Source organism: Copidosoma floridanum, unplaced genomic scaffold (assembly GCF_036245765.1).
Source record: "Copidosoma floridanum isolate Cflo_tuat_1 unplaced genomic scaffold, Cflo_Japanese_pri ptg000011l, whole genome shotgun sequence".
In the NCBI taxonomy this organism is placed as follows: domain Eukaryota; kingdom Metazoa; phylum Arthropoda; class Insecta; order Hymenoptera; family Encyrtidae; genus Copidosoma; species Copidosoma floridanum.
Window position 1 is genome coordinate 1952733 of NW_028321888.1, and position 17835 is coordinate 1970567.

The 17835-nt window shown below is 31.9% G+C and overlaps 1 protein-coding gene across 1 annotated transcript in view; it reads left to right on the forward strand.

Moving 5' to 3' along the window:
- alphaCOP (coatomer subunit alpha) overlaps nt 1–17835 on the forward strand; it is a 288800-nt gene that overhangs the window by 81014 nt on the left and 189951 nt on the right. The window contains exon 2 of the mRNA XM_014363177.2: nt 16320–17547. Within this exon, the coding sequence (XP_014218663.2) occupies nt 16320–17547 (1228 nt within the window). The remainder of the gene's footprint in view (nt 1–16319; nt 17548–17835) is intronic.

Below are 17835 nucleotides of genomic sequence, written 5' to 3' on the forward strand. Positions count from 1 at the left end.
ATTATTATTTTAGTGGAAGGCTTGTACCGCGTCTCGTACGACAAAAGCAAAATTTTCAGAAAAGTCCAGTTGAACGAGTACTTCATTTTCACTTAGATTTTTCGTACGATTAGACACGTATGCTTGCTGACTTTTTAAAATAAAGTGATGGGGTATGAATTCTTCCAATTTATTAATAAAAACTTCCACAAAGTCATCAACTGGGAGACATTCTTTCTTTAATGTGCATCTATCTGCAGATTTTCACATACTAAAAATTATTTCTTCCATACCCTGTGATTCGAAAATATTAGATACGTAATCTTTCAATATTTCAAATTTTGGACATGATTGACACTCATTCAAAAAACAATCAGGCTGTGGATTTTCGCACAATGTAAATTTCAAGCAGTCGTTGTAGTTTTGTATTTTATTTTGTAAATTTTTTGTCATGTTTTGTTAATCGGAAGCATCAAGCATATTTTTGAAATTCTCATGTACTGGACATACACATACACTTATCTCCAGCAAGTATACACCACTTCGGTCTGAGCTCAGCAAACTTGCTCAAACTCACTGGATTTTTTGTATTGAATTTTATAAAATCTTCATATAAAACACATACATCTGAGAGAAGTAAACGTTTCTGTGCTTTATGTTTTTCCCCGTCCTTTCTTACAATAACAGCATCCTTTTTGTTCGCCATAATCCGATTATTTTCATCTGACTCATAAAAGTTCACAATCTTTGCAATTGTATCGGACGATCAAGTTTTACCAGCTCTCAAAGATGGCATTGCTAAAACACCCTTCGTTTTTTTTTAATTCTTGCTTTTTTAGCCATCCTTCTTGAAGTTTCAAATTCTTTAGCTACTTTTCGTGTTGACCAACAATCAGGAGCTGTTGTAAGTATTGCTACGCATAAAGGATCGTTAGGTGGCAAACTTCTGAATCGTTTTTTGAGTCTATTTAATAATTGTTCCAATTCGTCTTCTCGATAAAAGCATGATTTTTTTGCTGGAGAACAATCAACATCACTTTCAGACATATAACTGTTTTCTAAAGAGTTATCTTCATCCGGAGAAACTGCACTATCTGACAGAAGTTTACTATTTTTATAATGAAGTTTTAGACAATCCATACAAACTTTGGAAAACTTTGAGCAATGTAGAAAAAATTCCAACATACTCTTAGTCATATTTCTCCAATTTTTTCCTTTGTGACTACTGATTCTGTAAGGATTAGCACATCTATCTGAATGTAGGCTTTTTGCAACATTTTCTCAAGGAGTAGACATAATACGCCGTTCAATTGAAACACATTGGACATTAAATAATGTAAATAAAATTAGTCTTATTGTTATTAAAATTCTTTTAACGTATATTGCAAAACCAATCAAAGAAGTAAACTACGTATGCTAGATAAATATTATTTCTCACTTACATATTGTTGAAAACTGTAAAGTATATTATTTAACTTATATAGGACTATTCGATCACAATTTATGTATAATAAAAGCTACAATAGTTGCAGTTATCAGTAAAGATACAAACATATATTAATACTTCAATTCGATACCTAATGAAATCCTACTAGCGTGGTGTCGGTTTAGGTGTCTGGTTGTTAAGAAGAAAAAAATTATTCCACTCTTACGCTTATCTTACATTTCAAATATCTAATAGTGTGGTGTCAGTTGCTCCACTGGTCACGAATATCCATAAAGGTCACGCGTTTTCCATAAACGCAGAAAAATTATTAGTAGTTAAAAGATATTTAGATGCTGTGAGCCCTATAACTATTATACAATATTAATATGATTTATTGAAAGTTTCGATATCAACAATCTAATTCACTGAATTCATTATATATTAGTTAAACAAAAATTATTTGTAAAAAAACTTACGTAAAATCAGAGCTTTAAAGGTTCAATCCTTCAATAAATAATTTGGCTTGTAATACTAATTATAATTTGTCATTCATTTTTTCGTACCATTCCTCTTAAGATACGATAATTTAGTATTGACAATTTCAACAGCCATGTTGAAAATCACACGATTATGTGAAAGCCATATGTCATTCTAAATTACTTTTATGTTTAATTATTAAGAATTATCACATATTTCTAAACATTTTCAAGGTACCATTTGAAAAATTCTTAAAATACCATTTAAAGTTTAAATGAGCTTTTTAAAACAAACATCTCGCTCGATTTTTTAAAGTTTTACAATTTGCACTACCGGAGTTGGCCCGGTGGGAACTAATTGACATGTTTAAAAAAAATTGTGCAAGGGCTCAAAATATTTTGAAACGCATACGCTTTCAAAATTTACATGGCACTTTGAAAAATTCAACGTGACCAATCAAATATAATGGACTGAGTTATTAAATTTTTGTAATATAGAGTCCACCATCTTGTTTTTTATTTCTATAGAGGAAAAGTTCAGCTGAAAACTCAGAGAGGTGGAAGGAGCGCAATTATGTGCAGCAACGCTGGAAATTATTTTTCTCATATGGATGTACTTACATACATGCTTTTATTCATACTAGACCCCCTTTTTCTACATTTATTTAAAAACCAACTTGTTGATCTATTTGAAAATATGATAATTTCATCTAAAGGTAATTTTTCGTTCTAAAAAAATTAGGAGATTTCTACAGCTCATATTAATGCAATTTTACGTAATTTTTCTATAAGGTTACATGTCACATTGCAATTTCTTAAAATTAAACAAATAGAAAAGGGTACAGTTAACAGATGTGCAATTTTTTAAAAATATTTTTTATATTATTTTGGATATATGTTTGATGTGAATAATACCTACCCAAAAAACTTATGTGGGATAAACGTCCTGAAGGGACACCCACTAGCATGTAATGTTATGTTCTTGAAGTCAGTGGCACTACAGAATGGTTTGACCTAGTTTTTTTAGATATAATTATATTTTATGTATTAAGTCTGGAGTAGGAATAAATGTGTGATCATGACGTTCGAAATGTATTTAGCGTAGGTGGTAGGAAGTTGTTTTTAAATTATCAGAAGATTCGATAAAACTGCTTAGTCTTATACTGGCCCACCTACCTACACATTGTTTATATTGTATTCTGCCATAGTCTATGGTTTATGATCGTTATAAATGCAATTTTCAGTGATTTTTCCTTAAGGTTACATGTTGAATTGCAAATTTTTAAAATTAAACATGTGAAAGAGGGTACAGTTGAATTATCCGCAATTTTTTTTTGGTGTATTTCTTATGCGATTTTGGATATATGTTTGATGTTTAAATAATATTTGTCAAGAAAAACTATGTGTGATGAACGTCTTAAAGGGACATTCACTGGCATTAATACTATGCTATTGAAGAGAGTGGTTCTACACAATAGTTTTTTGTATTTTTTTAGATACACTTATATTTTAAGTATTCAATGTAGACTAGAAATAACTGTGTGAGCGTGACGTTAGAGATGTAATTAGCGTCGGCAGTAGAAAGTTGTTTTTAAACAATCGGATGGTTCGATGAAAGCGTATAGTCTCGTACTGGCTAGCCTACATATTGTCAATATTGTATTGTGCCATTGTATATTGCTTTTAATTGTTCAGTTATGAAATTCTAAAATATTTATTGAAACCATATCCAACTAACTAAGGTACTTGCTTGGATATCAAATCATCATGTTTTTCAAAGTAAATTGTTGATATTTTGAATCAAAATATTTTTAATATTACAGTTAGTTTTCCAATCTTCAATATTAAAGTCCAAGCACGTTTAGACGCTCTACGGACTTGAAGATCAATATGAATAAACATCAGTTGGGATCATAAGACATTTGTTGACAATACTAATAGTCTTGGATCTTTATAAGCAACAAGCTAACTTTATGGAAAACAGGTGAACGTTCCGTTATGTGAACTCAGAAAAAGTTATAATGTAACCGTGCGAAAATTGAAAGATATTGTCTCAAAGTTTGAAGATCAAATGTATAGAACTTGTGCTGGCTTCGATTGGTTGATCGAAAAAAATCGAAAAAGGCAAAGTTCGCTCAAGACATCAACGATGTTATTGACGCATCCTAAATGTCATTAGATCAATCTATTTGCGATGAAAAATGGGGTAAAAATATAGATAGAAGTATGGTTAGTAGATCGTTGAATTTCAAAGTTTTTGCTAACCCCACAAGTATCTTTAATATTAATAGTACTGACAAAGTTTAAAATAGTAGTAAAACTGTGTTGGAATAACGTGGAAGTGTATATAATAGTTCGACTAAAGTGACTTTTTCCAAAACAAATTACACAATCAAAGTGGAAGTGTGTGGTCTCGAAGAAAATTTCAGTCTCGAATGTAAATTGTACAAACAAATATTCTTAAATACGTTTTAATCATTACAATGATTATTTTTAATCTGAATCGAGATCGTTAGATTTATTGAACGTCATCGAACACGTACGTTATCACAGCGTAATAGTACTAAGAGTGCCGAGTACCGGCTGAACCAAAACTGAAACGTAAACAAAAGTTGTCCAAGTGCTCAGATCATGCTCATACTTAATAGCCTCTGCATCAAAATGACAAGTATTTATGTATACTAGCTGTAATACTCGATTTTTTTTTGTATTTCTAATGTACTTATTATAAAATGAAAAACTGCGAGACAAATGTTACCCCGACTATAATTAGGCAGAAACTTATTGGTGAAACTTATTCAGGCACTATTTAATGTTGCTGGGATGGCGAGTTATCTGTTTGTCATTCTCGAAGTGTCGATTTAATAGACTGTATGGTGTAGCTGAGCGCTGGATTACCAGGAAGAAGGAAAGAAAAGTTAATACCTTTGCTGATTCTCTTGATAATTCTAATTACAAGATTTTCTTCTTTATTACACCATTCAAGCAAATCTGCGTGTTATACAAAGAAGTAAACTTCAATCAACATTTCTCGCGTTGTTTTAATTTTTTCGTACGACTTACCGATTAATCACTTTAACCTTCACTGTTGAAAATCACACTTTCTACTTAGCTTGCGGCGAAAAGTTTGAGAGGAGAAGAAATGATGGTTTATAAAATCATTGACTAGGAAGCTTATAGTAATTATCGTTGATTTTAATCTAAAGGAAAACCGAGCGGCATACTTTATTCCTTAGTTAAGGTGCTCTGGCCACGTTTTACACAGGGCAACATGAATGCCTAGTTCGTTTGATGTGCAGACGGTAACTAACGTAGCTAACATTACTTCTTCGCTCGTACTTGTCTGGCACCTTTCAGCAGTGGCGCCAACTTAATGGATTGACTCCCCCTTACCCTCTCTTATCAAGCCCCTATCTAAATGTGCTAACAGCAACTCAGAAACGAACTTAGAATTGGATGGAGTAAAAACGATTGTTGTGAATAATGGCGGTAAACGTGTTGCTCTAAATAATTTAATTTTTATAAAAGATCTGTCTGAGAATCTTCTGTCCTTGCTTGAATTTATAGAGATAGGATTTGTGATTTATTTAGACAGTGAAAATATAGATATCAGTGATTTAAGACCGAATGATTCTGTGATAACTAGTGTGTACAAACAACCTTATTGGTTGATCGAGTTCGAGGTTGATAAACCCACAGAAGATGGTAAAACAAACTTTGTTAAACATATCATTGCATTCTCGACAAAATTTTCAGAAAAAGGTCAGCCCAGATAGTTAACTTGAAAAGCAATAGCGATGATAAATAACAATGATTTAGATAAAATGAGATGGTATAAGTATTCAGCAAGACTAACTAACTTTAACACTTCCAACTTTGAAGCAACTGTTTGTCACCGAAAAATTGATGCCATAAATAAACTATTCAAAGAGATGGAGCTACTCAACAAACTTATGAAAAAACACAACATTAACATAAAATCAAAGACCAGACATTTCTGCGGAGTTGTAGATTCGAACATGCTTCTCTAGAATATTTAAAGACTTTTCAAAGGAAGTATCTTAGAGATAAACAATTGCAATAAATATTTTAATGACTTAATTAAAAAATGTAAGGTTTGTTTGCTTTTAAAATTTACTAAATAGCCTTTTTCAAGTGTTCGAACTAGTGCATAGAAACTATAGTTAATTATTTATTCAGCTTTGATGGGAGTAATTAGTCTGAAGTCTTATCTAAAGGGTTACAAATTTATTGCCATGTTTGTGGATGATTTTTTTCTACTAGGTATAACCTGTCTGATAAAAAATAATAGTAAAAATAGAGACTGTTTGGAACTATTTGATAGGTCTGCTCAAAATTTTTCAGTTCACGACGCTAAAATTTGTTTTATTAGATTGGATCAGAACACATAATTCACAGGAGGGCGTATGATCAAAGTCGTGGAGATTTCCGGAGCTAAAATATGCTTGTCTAGACACTCCAGAGTGCAACGGTACCTTTAAAAGAATCAATCGTTCTATTCAAGGTATAATTTGAGCTCTGATGTACGATTCAGGACTGCATTAAAATTTGTGACGTTTGGCTCTTAGCGCAGCAATCTATGCTTATAACAAAACACTTTGCCGTTCGAATGATGTAATCGCCTTGCTTATAAAATTGCCTACCCGACTACAGTTATGATGTTAAACAAATCAAAAGATTGGTTTAACTGCATTTGTCAAGAGTTGTTTTGATTGGTTACACCTAGACTGTATTTGTTTTCTTTAAACCGAAAGAGTCTAAATATTATGAAAGTATAGATGTTTATTTAGTAAAAAAATTAATTATTAAGATTTTGTAAAGATTTAAATTAAAAAAAAAATAGCATAGCTAACTGAGAAACCGTGATTGATCTCGTTAAGAAAAAAAAATTTAAGTTCAAAAATGAAAAAACTAAAACATTTTCTCCCCAAAAATGAAGGGAGAAAGGAGGAAAAGAGGCAGACCACGTAAATTTTAATTACCTGAAAATATCGTCAATAATGCCAGCTTCACTGAGATCGAGTTTGAACCTTACAGCGAAATTTTTTTTTGTGTTACTGACTGGTATTAATAATGATCCTACATCTTTCTCTGAAGCTATGAAGACTAAACAAACGGGTTTTGGGTTCCAGGTAATACAAATTGAATTGCAATTCATAAAAAAAGAATGAAGTTTAGGACTGATTTAATCGACCTCAGTCTTCAGAAAGTAAAACTAAACCAAACGTAATTGATTCCAGATAGGTATTGGAAAAGAAAACAGGACATAAAGGAGCATTAAAGTATGAAGCCCGATAAGTGATCAGAGGTTTGAAAGATCAAAAATAAATACGACTTAATCAAAACTCATAGTCCAGCATCCAGGTTAGCCTTGGCTCGAGCCGTTCTAGTTATTATTACTAAGTTCGACTTGGACACTAGTCAACTTAATGTAAAGACATTAAAAGTAAATTGTAACACACATACATAAAAGTACCAGGAGAAAATTGTTTAGCTGAAGTTCAAAAGCAAAAGGTCTGTAAATGGAATCGCTCTCTCTACGGATTCGAGATGGGTCCTAAAAGATAGAATAGGAAATTCAATCAAGCAACAGAAAAATTTTGTTTGACTTCTGATATAGACAAGCCATGCTTGTTTGCTTCAAAAAAGAATGACAAAATGTTGATTCTATTGCTTTATGCTTGACATGATAGTAGCCAATAACGACGTTAGCAAACTAAAGGAAGTCAAAGAAAAATTAATGATCGAGTTAAAAACGACTGATTTAGGTGAAGCTTAAACATTCCTTAATATAAATGACAATTAAATATCAATGTGTAATATCAGCGTGTAGAGTATATAGGTATAGTTGTAGAAAAATTTGGACTTCAGAATTCTCACTTACAAAGATGGTCAATGATTACAAATCAGGTAGCATTCAGACCGTTAAGAGATCAAGAAGAAACAACAGATAAAGATGTTCTAAAAATTACTAATTTACTAGTGAATGTATTTTACCAAGAAGCTGTTGGCAGCCTGTTGTATTCAGCCAATACTACTTGTCCACATGTTACTTATGCCCTCATGCCCTGAGTTGTCATCTGATCACTTCAACTGAAGATGATTTGAAGACAGTAAAACGAGATTCCTGTTATTTAAAAAGTACTTGGAATTCATTTCTTAACTACAACTACAACTACAGCTACAACTTGTGTTAAAACTATTGATGGATTAGATGTATAATTTTGTGATTCAAAGTTTGTTACTTAAAATTGATCGCATTAAACTTGTTAACACTACCTATCAACTATTTTAACAAAGTGAATCTTTGTTTTTGGCTTTAGTAACCTCTCTTTTCTGCCTAGAATGTAATAAAGTCTTCAAATTATTTTACTGCCATCAAATTATTTACGTGAAGTTATCAGGCCACATGTCGTTGGCCTAATGAAAGAACCCGCTATCTCAGTATTTTAGGCAAGAACCCGCTATCTCAGTATTTCAGGCAAGAACCCGCTATCTCAGTATTTGAGGCAATAACCCGCTATCTCATTATTTTAAGCAAGAACCTGCTATCTCACTATTTTAGGCAAGAACCCACTATCGCAGTATTTTAGACAAGAACCCGAATAACTGTACTTAGTCAGTGTGCTAAGCAGTGATGGATACTGATAACATACATCCTGCTACTGTTGTAGTCTCTCGGTTTTGTTCGACCCTACGTTAAATACGCGATGATTTTGAAACGCACGTACTAGATTGCTGTTATTTTTAAAAATCACTCTGCAGTATAAGTTTGGATCGTTAATGTTAATCAGCATTTCGGAATGAAACAATAAAAATCTTAAATGCAGTTCTTAAGAAAAACAAGTTTTTGGTATGATTCCTCCAATAAAATTTTATTTTAACTCTAAACGTAAAAAATCGTTTTAAATCAACTAAAAATTTTTATTTTTAGTAAAACAACTTTTATAATAAAGCTTAATTTTTTAGCACTGAAAAAAAAAAAAAAAAACCAAAACCATTTTCAAGTTCTAATTGAACCGGAGTTATGTATTTTGAAAGATAGTTTCCCAGTCAAAAATTACGAAATTTCAAAATTTAAATTCCCTTCACTTGAAAAAAAATTTTTTTTCCAACTAAACTCCCGAATTCTTTTTTTTTTTTGTAATATTGAACTTGTTACTTGTTTGCCAGTAAACTAAAAAGTCTCACGAACTTGATTAAATTGTGAGAGGTTGTTATTGAAGTCGTAAAGTACTTAATCTCGAAATTTCATACCCCTTAGCTTGTCAAATTTTGCAAAAAAGCTATAGGGAAATTATGCTTACAGGCTGATCGAGAATAGAAAGGTTATGAATTCCTACCGAAACCACATAAATATAACCTTAATTACGATCACAGCAGTAAAAAAAAATAACAGGTTTGTAGCTAAGATTGCAAGCTTACTCCTCGTACTGAATAAGTGGAGGGTTAGCGTGTATTTGATTCAGATATTCAACGGAGAAGGTGACTGTTCATGATTTTATTGTAAATATGGACACCATATATAGATGTTCAGCTAAGGCTATTGCATATAGCAGACGTTATACAGAGTCTGATGCGCACTACAGCGAAAGAGACAGCGCGAGGCTGCGATACTACTACTACAAACAAACCCACTGGCAAACCACTTTAAAAAAGTTTCAGACAAATCAAAAATGTGTCGTTCATTTTTTGTTAACATACGTGTATTTTGTGCGGAAGCTTTGTATTATTGTACTTCTATAAAAAAATTACTTTTCTTTGGAATAGTTAAACCGAAAACTTGAAAATTCTTAATATTCATAATATTTAAACAAGCCGCCTCCTATCTCAAAGAACTGACTGAAACCCAGACTTGATATTAAAATATCTGCTGTAGAAGTGCTCTATCTTGTACGTTATCTAGGAGTTATGATTGACCAGTTGGTTTATCGATGCGATGACCAAAGCGATGAACACCATCATCTACTTGCAACATTGCAAAAAGTGTCAACTTGATAGCTCTTATGTTATCAAGAATTTTGATCCTCGCTATGCAGATAAAAAAAAGTATTTGGAATTAGTTGTGTTACTAAAATCAAAGTTTTACTTTCTCTGCAACAATGCTCGTTTATCATTATAATTTGTACCTTTTAAATATTATATAAGTTTGTATTATGAGGCAAAATATAAAAAAATAAAAAGCAGTGCTGTCGCTATAGCTTCAGAAAAAAACCTAAAAAAATTAATAGCTAGTTAAAAAATGTTGAAACTATCTAGATTCTATGAAATACAAGAAATATCTTGTTTTGGATGTGAGTAATAACTCAAATGATACTGAATCTTTTAAATGCGTGATCTTAAGCGAACTTGAATACATAGTTCAATCTTTTATAATTACTGATACATTATATGTCAAAATAGTTTGAAAAATTTTTGATATAAAAAGATGTGCAACTAGCTGCAAAGTGCGAAGAAAATAATAAAAAATAAAATGTGTAAGACGTTTTTCTCGGTAGTTAAAATTTATAAAGAGGTAGAATTCGATAATTACGAAAATGTTTAAATTGTTGAACGATACAATCAAACAGAAAAAATAATGTTACTCTCCATACTTCCCTCAATATAATTGTTAATTGTCATCCAAGAACAAAATAAAACACGCAGTTCTTCAGTTTAAGTATCTTTTGTTATTATTTTATCACAATCATTTTCTTATAATTTTACTGTATTAATACTGTATTTATTGATAGATATAGTTTGGTATTATTTGTAGTGTTTGTAATACACGCAACACACATTTAAATCAAACAAACAATTTTTGCAGCTTTCTTACAGTACATTTTAAAGTACATTTTCCTGGCAAAACATTGAAATATATTGAATAAAACTGTTTAAGTTAATATAATTGTAATAAACACTTCCATCTCATACTTTTGCTGTAGTATATAATGGAACAAAAATTACTTTTCTGCTGTACATTTTTTTGTCATCCTGATATTTGGAGTGAAACAAGTAATGTATGGGAGGCTGAAAAATGCTATTTTTCCCCCAAAGCTTTTGCGACTATGAGCAAAAAGTGATTAGTGAGCCTTAAGTGTATTCACCACTGCAAACCAGCACTTAGCTATTAAATTAAAGCGCAAAATATCCATAAAATTATATTCCGTACTATGAACAATTTAGCACTAATGAATACTCAGATTTACACAAAAACTATGATTTAGGTATAGGATATCACAGTACTTTTGCACATTTAACAAAATTTTTTTGATGTGGCCCTAAATATAATTGCGTATTTGCCTTGAAGAATAAAGAATTAATATGACTTCGGTGAATTACTCAAGCATTTCCAATATACTTCTTTTTTTTTCTTTTATTTATTTATTTACAAGAAAATTATGAAAATAACATTGTTCTTACAGATGTAAAAAAACGTATATCTTGATAAAATTATTGACTGAAATTAAATAAATCACAATTTTCTTCATGTAATTATATATCATATAGTAGTAAAAAACTAAGTTATTTCTGTGTTCATTTAACGTCTTTGAAATTATAAGATTCTAGAATATTTTTGTGTCAGAACTAATGAATTTCTGTTAAAACACTCATATGCTGTACATTTGTAAATACACATATTCCAGCGTGAACGTAATATTGTGTACACTCAAACATAAAAAACAAATTTTTTTCACAAGGCCTTCTGTTTTATGTAGCAGCTCATTACTTCAACTATACATACGGCTGACTACGCACCACTACCATCTTATTACTTCAAGGCACCTGTGCACTCACTCAATGCACGGGTTTGGTACTACAGCCGCTCTGATCGTGGGGCATAACAGACACACTGCCTATCACGTTGTGGCTACTTTGATATTTTCTTAGTGTAGCTTCTTCACTCCATCCCCCCCCCCCGCCTGCTGTACCTTATTCTTCCATAACAACTCATACTTCACGTTAGTGCAATGCAGCCGTACTTAAAAAATAACCGTAAAAATAAATGGACCTCATATTTTTGCTCGTATTTCCTTCGAATCTCAACTGAGCACCTTCGATTTTTCATAGAGAAAGCTTTGTATCGGTAAAAAAATAAAGTTTTTGTGAAAATATTTTAGAAGTGTTTTGTATAGTGTCTAAATTTAAAAACCTAATTTTTAGAAAAAGTATGCGTGTATGTGTGTGATCAGTCATATCTCAGAAACCGCACAACTACTTTTAATATTCTAGGGCCTAAAATTTTTATGTTGCAATCCGTATGGTCACAGAAAGAAAAAGTTTAGATCTGTACGTTGTAATGGTAAAAATGTTAATTTTTAATGGTAAAAAATTGGTTATTCGTTAAAATAAGTGTCAACAATTTTTCATGCGAAACTTAGAATAATTGAATTTAATAATAAATAGTATACCTTGTTTACCATTTTTGAGGGTCTTAGTTACTTGATTTGGTCAGTTTTTATTTACAAAATAACGACATTTTTTGGGGAGAAAAAATTATGTCTCTAAAACGGATTACCAGATTCTAGAAATTACAGGCTACAATGGTATATCAAACGATGTATTAAATTCATAAAAAAATCATGAATCCCATTGCCAGATTGTAAAATAACCATGGGAAAAAAAAAAATAAAATAACACGTGGTATAGATTCTCTAAAATAATAGATCTTCTAAGCAGTTTCCACAAAATAAAAAGAAAATTTTATTAGCTAACAGTAAATTTACTATTTAAATGAACAGAGAATGTTAAAAAACCGCACCAAAAACTAAATTTTAAACAGTTGTTCAAAATTAAAAGCAGAATAATACAGCTTAAGGTAACTTTTTACTCATGTATGAGCAGCAAATTTTTTGTTTAAACAAATGTCTCAAAACAGCTACGTAAAGGATGCCTCTTATGTTTTTAATTTCTATTCTCATTTGTCTCGCTTATTATTGTCAAGTAAAATTTCTCCGTCATATTCCATCGTCCTTGATAACATATCTCCATCTTTTCAACATCCTGAAGGAATGTTCTTGCTTTTCGCAAAAAATTCCAAGATTTTCTGAGAAAGACTCAAGGTCAGAATCTTGGAAATGTAGTCTGAGATCCATAAGACACCCTGATTCTAGGAAACTCTCTATCATGTTCTTCATAATTTTTCATATCGTTCACTCTTGGTGTTTCCAAGAAAATTTTCCAGAATATCTTTAGAAGCAATCCATCCTACCTTCTCAGTATCATTCATAGTAGTTATAAAAGTTCCATCTCTCAATAGCGTATGGATCTGAGAATTATCAAATACACCTTATTGGACTTTAGCATCTGACAACTTTGGAAATGCGCGCCTGATGTATCCAAAACATTGTCCTTCCTTGTACAGAGCCAGAAGAAATTGCTTTATCAACTTTAATTTAAAATGTAAAGAAGACAGAAGAATTTTACTTGGCTTAATTAATGGCTGCCTTACAATATTCTTTAAGCCAGGCTGTAAAGACGTTTTGGGTATCCATTCTTTTTTAATACAACGGTTTTGTCAATCTCGGCTATCACATTTACAAATGAAACGTGGATGCTTCATAAATCCGGACTGCTGACCTAAAATCATTGACAAAACTTTCAAATCCTAACAAACCAACCAATTGTGCTTGTCATAATTGTGTTTTTTGAAACTATTCCTGTGTTTGTAGATTATGTTGAATTAGTTTGAATTAGAGTCTTGGTAAAGAAATTTTTGTTCTCTTCATCTTCGTCTTGATAAAATGTCACTTAGCTTGTTTGGGTCAACATATTTTTGATTTTATGTATGAGGCAAGTAATTCAGCTGCTTCTTTGGATAAACTCGACCTTCTTATTTAATCGTTGAGTTGTTTTTGAGAATACTTCTATACTTTTTTTCTAGATTTTTAGTCATCTTTGTCATAAGAATTCTTACTCCTTTAGACATTGTTATCAACATTCAATTTTCCATATTAGAGACAAGCTCTTTAGTTGTGACTAGTACTTTTCTCTGATGCAAGTATAGCTCTTGACACTGTCGAATTTTAAGAAGAAATTATAAGTTTAGCTCTAATTAATCTTATTTTACTAATATCCGTGTTACAGAAGTATTAATTAGCCGGGCTGTTTAGCTTTTTATGTTGTAAGACTCATACAAAGTCTTTATTGTGTTTGTCAATTTTTTCAGTTTATTTGAAACTTCATACGCTACAGAGAAAACACAATTTTTTAGAGTATCGCTGCATTTGTGTTTCGCCATGTGTTCTAAAAAGATAATGTTTTTTGTATCCATGAATATTATAACTACCCGCAAGTTAGGGATCCGGTTCCGATCGCAGGTGACTGGAGATGATAACCCTCATACCTCACCACGTCTAAATATGAGGGCTTTATGACTTTAACGAAGATAGTGTCAACTTGTTGTCGGACACACTTGGTATTATTCTAACACCCTGATTCTGGACAACGTGCCTTAACTAACTTCGTTACCACGACGGAATAGAAGGCACATTATTCCACACATTCTCGCTCAAAGCAGTTGTCGTCGCTTCCGTTATCTAATGTGGTAGCAAGATTGATTTGCAACTATTTATTGTAGATGTCGATAGATCGTAGGTCTATATGACGTAATGTTTTATTGAAGTCTGCCTAATCAGTGGTTAGTTACGCCATTTATTTATGGCACCTTTAACCACCTCATCCAATTGTTGGAAACAATCAGTAACGACGCATCGTAGCAACCACTTATCACAGTAACAACAAAAACAACAGATCAGCTTTGAACCTTATACATGCTGCATACAATCTTATAAACATTGATTTGTATTATTATTAAATGAAGGTTTTTGTTGAGCTATTGAACGATTACTCAGATTTTCACTAACCGTCTATATTAGTCGAATACAAGCTTGGAACAACTTGCGAATAAGACTCCCAAATATTGAAAGCTACATACATGCATCAGAGAAAAGTGCTACTACATAACTAAAAAGCTTGTTACTAATATAGAAAATAAAATGTTGATAATAATGTCGAAAAACATAAAAATGGACATGACAAAGGGGATTAAAAAAAAGGATAGAGATGAAGAAAGTAACGAAAAAAATGATTCAGAGAAACAATTTATTATATACGACTAAAGACCTAGAAAAAAAGTATAGAAGTATTCTCAAAAACAACTCAACGATTAAATAAGAAGGTCGAGTTTATCCAAAGAAGCAGCTGAATTACTTGCCTCATGTATGAAATCAAAAATATGTTGACCCAGACAAGCTAAGTAACATTTTATCAAGACGGAGATGAAGAGAACAAAAATTTCTTCACCAAGACTCTAATTCAAACTAATTCAACATAATCTACAAACACAGGAATAGTTTCAAAAAACACAATTATGACAAGCACAATTGGTTGGTTTGTTAGGATTTGAAAGTTTTGTCAATGATTTTAGGTCAGCAGTCCGGATTTATGAAGCATCCACGTTTCATTTGTAAATGTGATAGCCGAGATTGACAAAACCGTTGTATTAAAAAAGAATGGATACCCAAAACGTCTTTACAGCCTGGCTTAAAGAATATTGTAAGGCAGCCATTAATTAAGCCAAGTAAAATTCTTCTGTCTTCTTTACATTTTAAATTAAAGTTGATAAAGCAATTTCTTCTGGCTCTGTACAAGGAAGGACAATGTTTTGGATACATCAGGCGCGCATTTCCAAAGTTGTCAGATGCTAAAGTCCAATAAGGTGTATTTGATAATTCTCAGATCCATACGCTATTGAGAGATGGAACTTTTATAACTACTATGAATGATACTGAGAAGGTAGGATGGATTGCTTCTAAAGATATTCTGGAAAATTTTCTTGGAAACACCAAGAGTGAACGATATGAAAAATTATGAAGAACATGATAGAGAGTTTCCTAGAATCAGGGTGTCTTATGGATCTCAGACTACATTTCCAAGATTCTGACCTTGAGTCTTTCTCAGAAAATCTTGGAATTTTTTGCGAAAAGCAAGAACATTCCTTCAGGATGTTGAAAAGATGGAGATATGTTATCAAGGACGATGGAATATGACGGAGAAATTTTACTTGACAATAATAAGCGAGACAAATGAGAATAGAAATTAAAAACATAAGAGGCATCCTTTACGTAGATCTTTTGAGAATAAGAAGATACGTAAACAAGCAAAATCTTCCCTTTCAACCCCTTATTTTGACTTCAGATTCAGAGTCAGCACTAAAAAATACGTAAGAAAACGTGTTTAGACCTTTTTTTTGTGGGCTGGAGTAACTAACATTTTTTTAACTCAATATTGGAATATTTTATTGTTATTGTTTCAGTATTTTTTTATACATTAAGTCAGAGAAATATCTAGTTTAAAAAAAGGTTGTTAAATTTAATAATAATAATTAAATTTGTTTATCAACTATTTGATAATTGAAAATCCACTAATTTTCTTAGCCTGCACAATGGAGTCATACAGTTATGGGATTACAGAATGTGCACGTTGCTTGATAAATTTGATGAACATGATGGTCCTGTGCGCGGAATATGTTTTCACACTCAGCAACCTTTGTTTGTGTCTGGAGGAGATGATTATAAAATCAAAGTTTGGAACTATAAGCTACGAAGATGTATTTTTACTTTACTTGGACACTTAGACTATATCAGAACAACTGTTTTTCATCATGAATATCCTTGGATTTTAAGTGCATCAGACGATCAAACAATTAGAGTGTGGAATTGGCAGAGTCGAACATGTATTTGTGTTTTAACTGGGCATAATCATTACGTTATGTGTGCTCAGTTTCATCCATCAGAAGATATTATAGTTTCAGCTTCTCTTGATCAAACAGTCAGAATATGGGATATTTCAGGACTTAGAAAAAAAAATGTAGCTCCTGGTCCAAGTGGGCTAGATGATCACTTGAAAAGTCCGGGCTCTACAGATTTGTTTGGACAAGCCGATGCTTTAGTAAAGCATGTGTTAGAAGGACATGATCGGGGAGTAAATTGGGCATGTTTTCACTCTAATTTACCACTAATTGTATCTGGTGCTGACGATCGTCAAATAAAAATGTGGCGAACAAATGATGCTAAGGCATGGGAAGTTGATACATGTCGTGGTCATTACAACAACGTATCTTGTGTGTTATTTCACCCAAGACAGGATATAATTTTATCTAACTCTGAAGATAAGAGCATTCGCATTTGGGACATGACAAAACGGACATGTTTGCACACTTTTAGACGAGAACATGAACGGTTTTGGGTACTAGCAGCACATCCAACATTAAACTTGTTTGCCGCTGGGCACGATTCAGGAATGCTTATTTTTAAACTAGAAAGAGAGAGACCAGCATATACCGTTCATAATAATTTATTATACTATATTAAAGATCGTTTCTTACGTAAGCTTGATTTTAGCACTTCAAAGGATACATCAGTCATGCAAGTAAGAGGGGGTGGTAAAATTCCTGCCTACAGTATTTCTTACAATCAAGCTGAAAATGCTGTACTAATTTGTACAAGATCTTATGCCAATATTGAAAATGGTACTTACGACTTGTATATTCTACCTTCAGATGATAATACCGAACCAGAAACGAAACGAGCTTCAGGAATTACAGCTCTTTGGGTAGCCAGGAATCGATTTGCCGTTCTTGATAAGCATGTTGGTTCCTACTCTGTAAGTATTATTGCAATTAAATAATCTATTTTTGATCACTTTTAATGTTAGTTTATTTGTGGTGTTTAACCTATTAAATCAGAAATATTGAGATTATCTGCAAACATAAAGAACTTTGTTGAGTATAAAAATCAGAAACATGTAAATGGAACTCTTGACCGTGTCAGATTTTTTTCTGTAAACTCTACATACATGAAATTTACACCGTTCTTCTTTAGTTTGTAAATATATATGTAAATTTCTAGCTTGTAAAATATTCTTTTTGTTCAATTGCATTTAAACAAAATC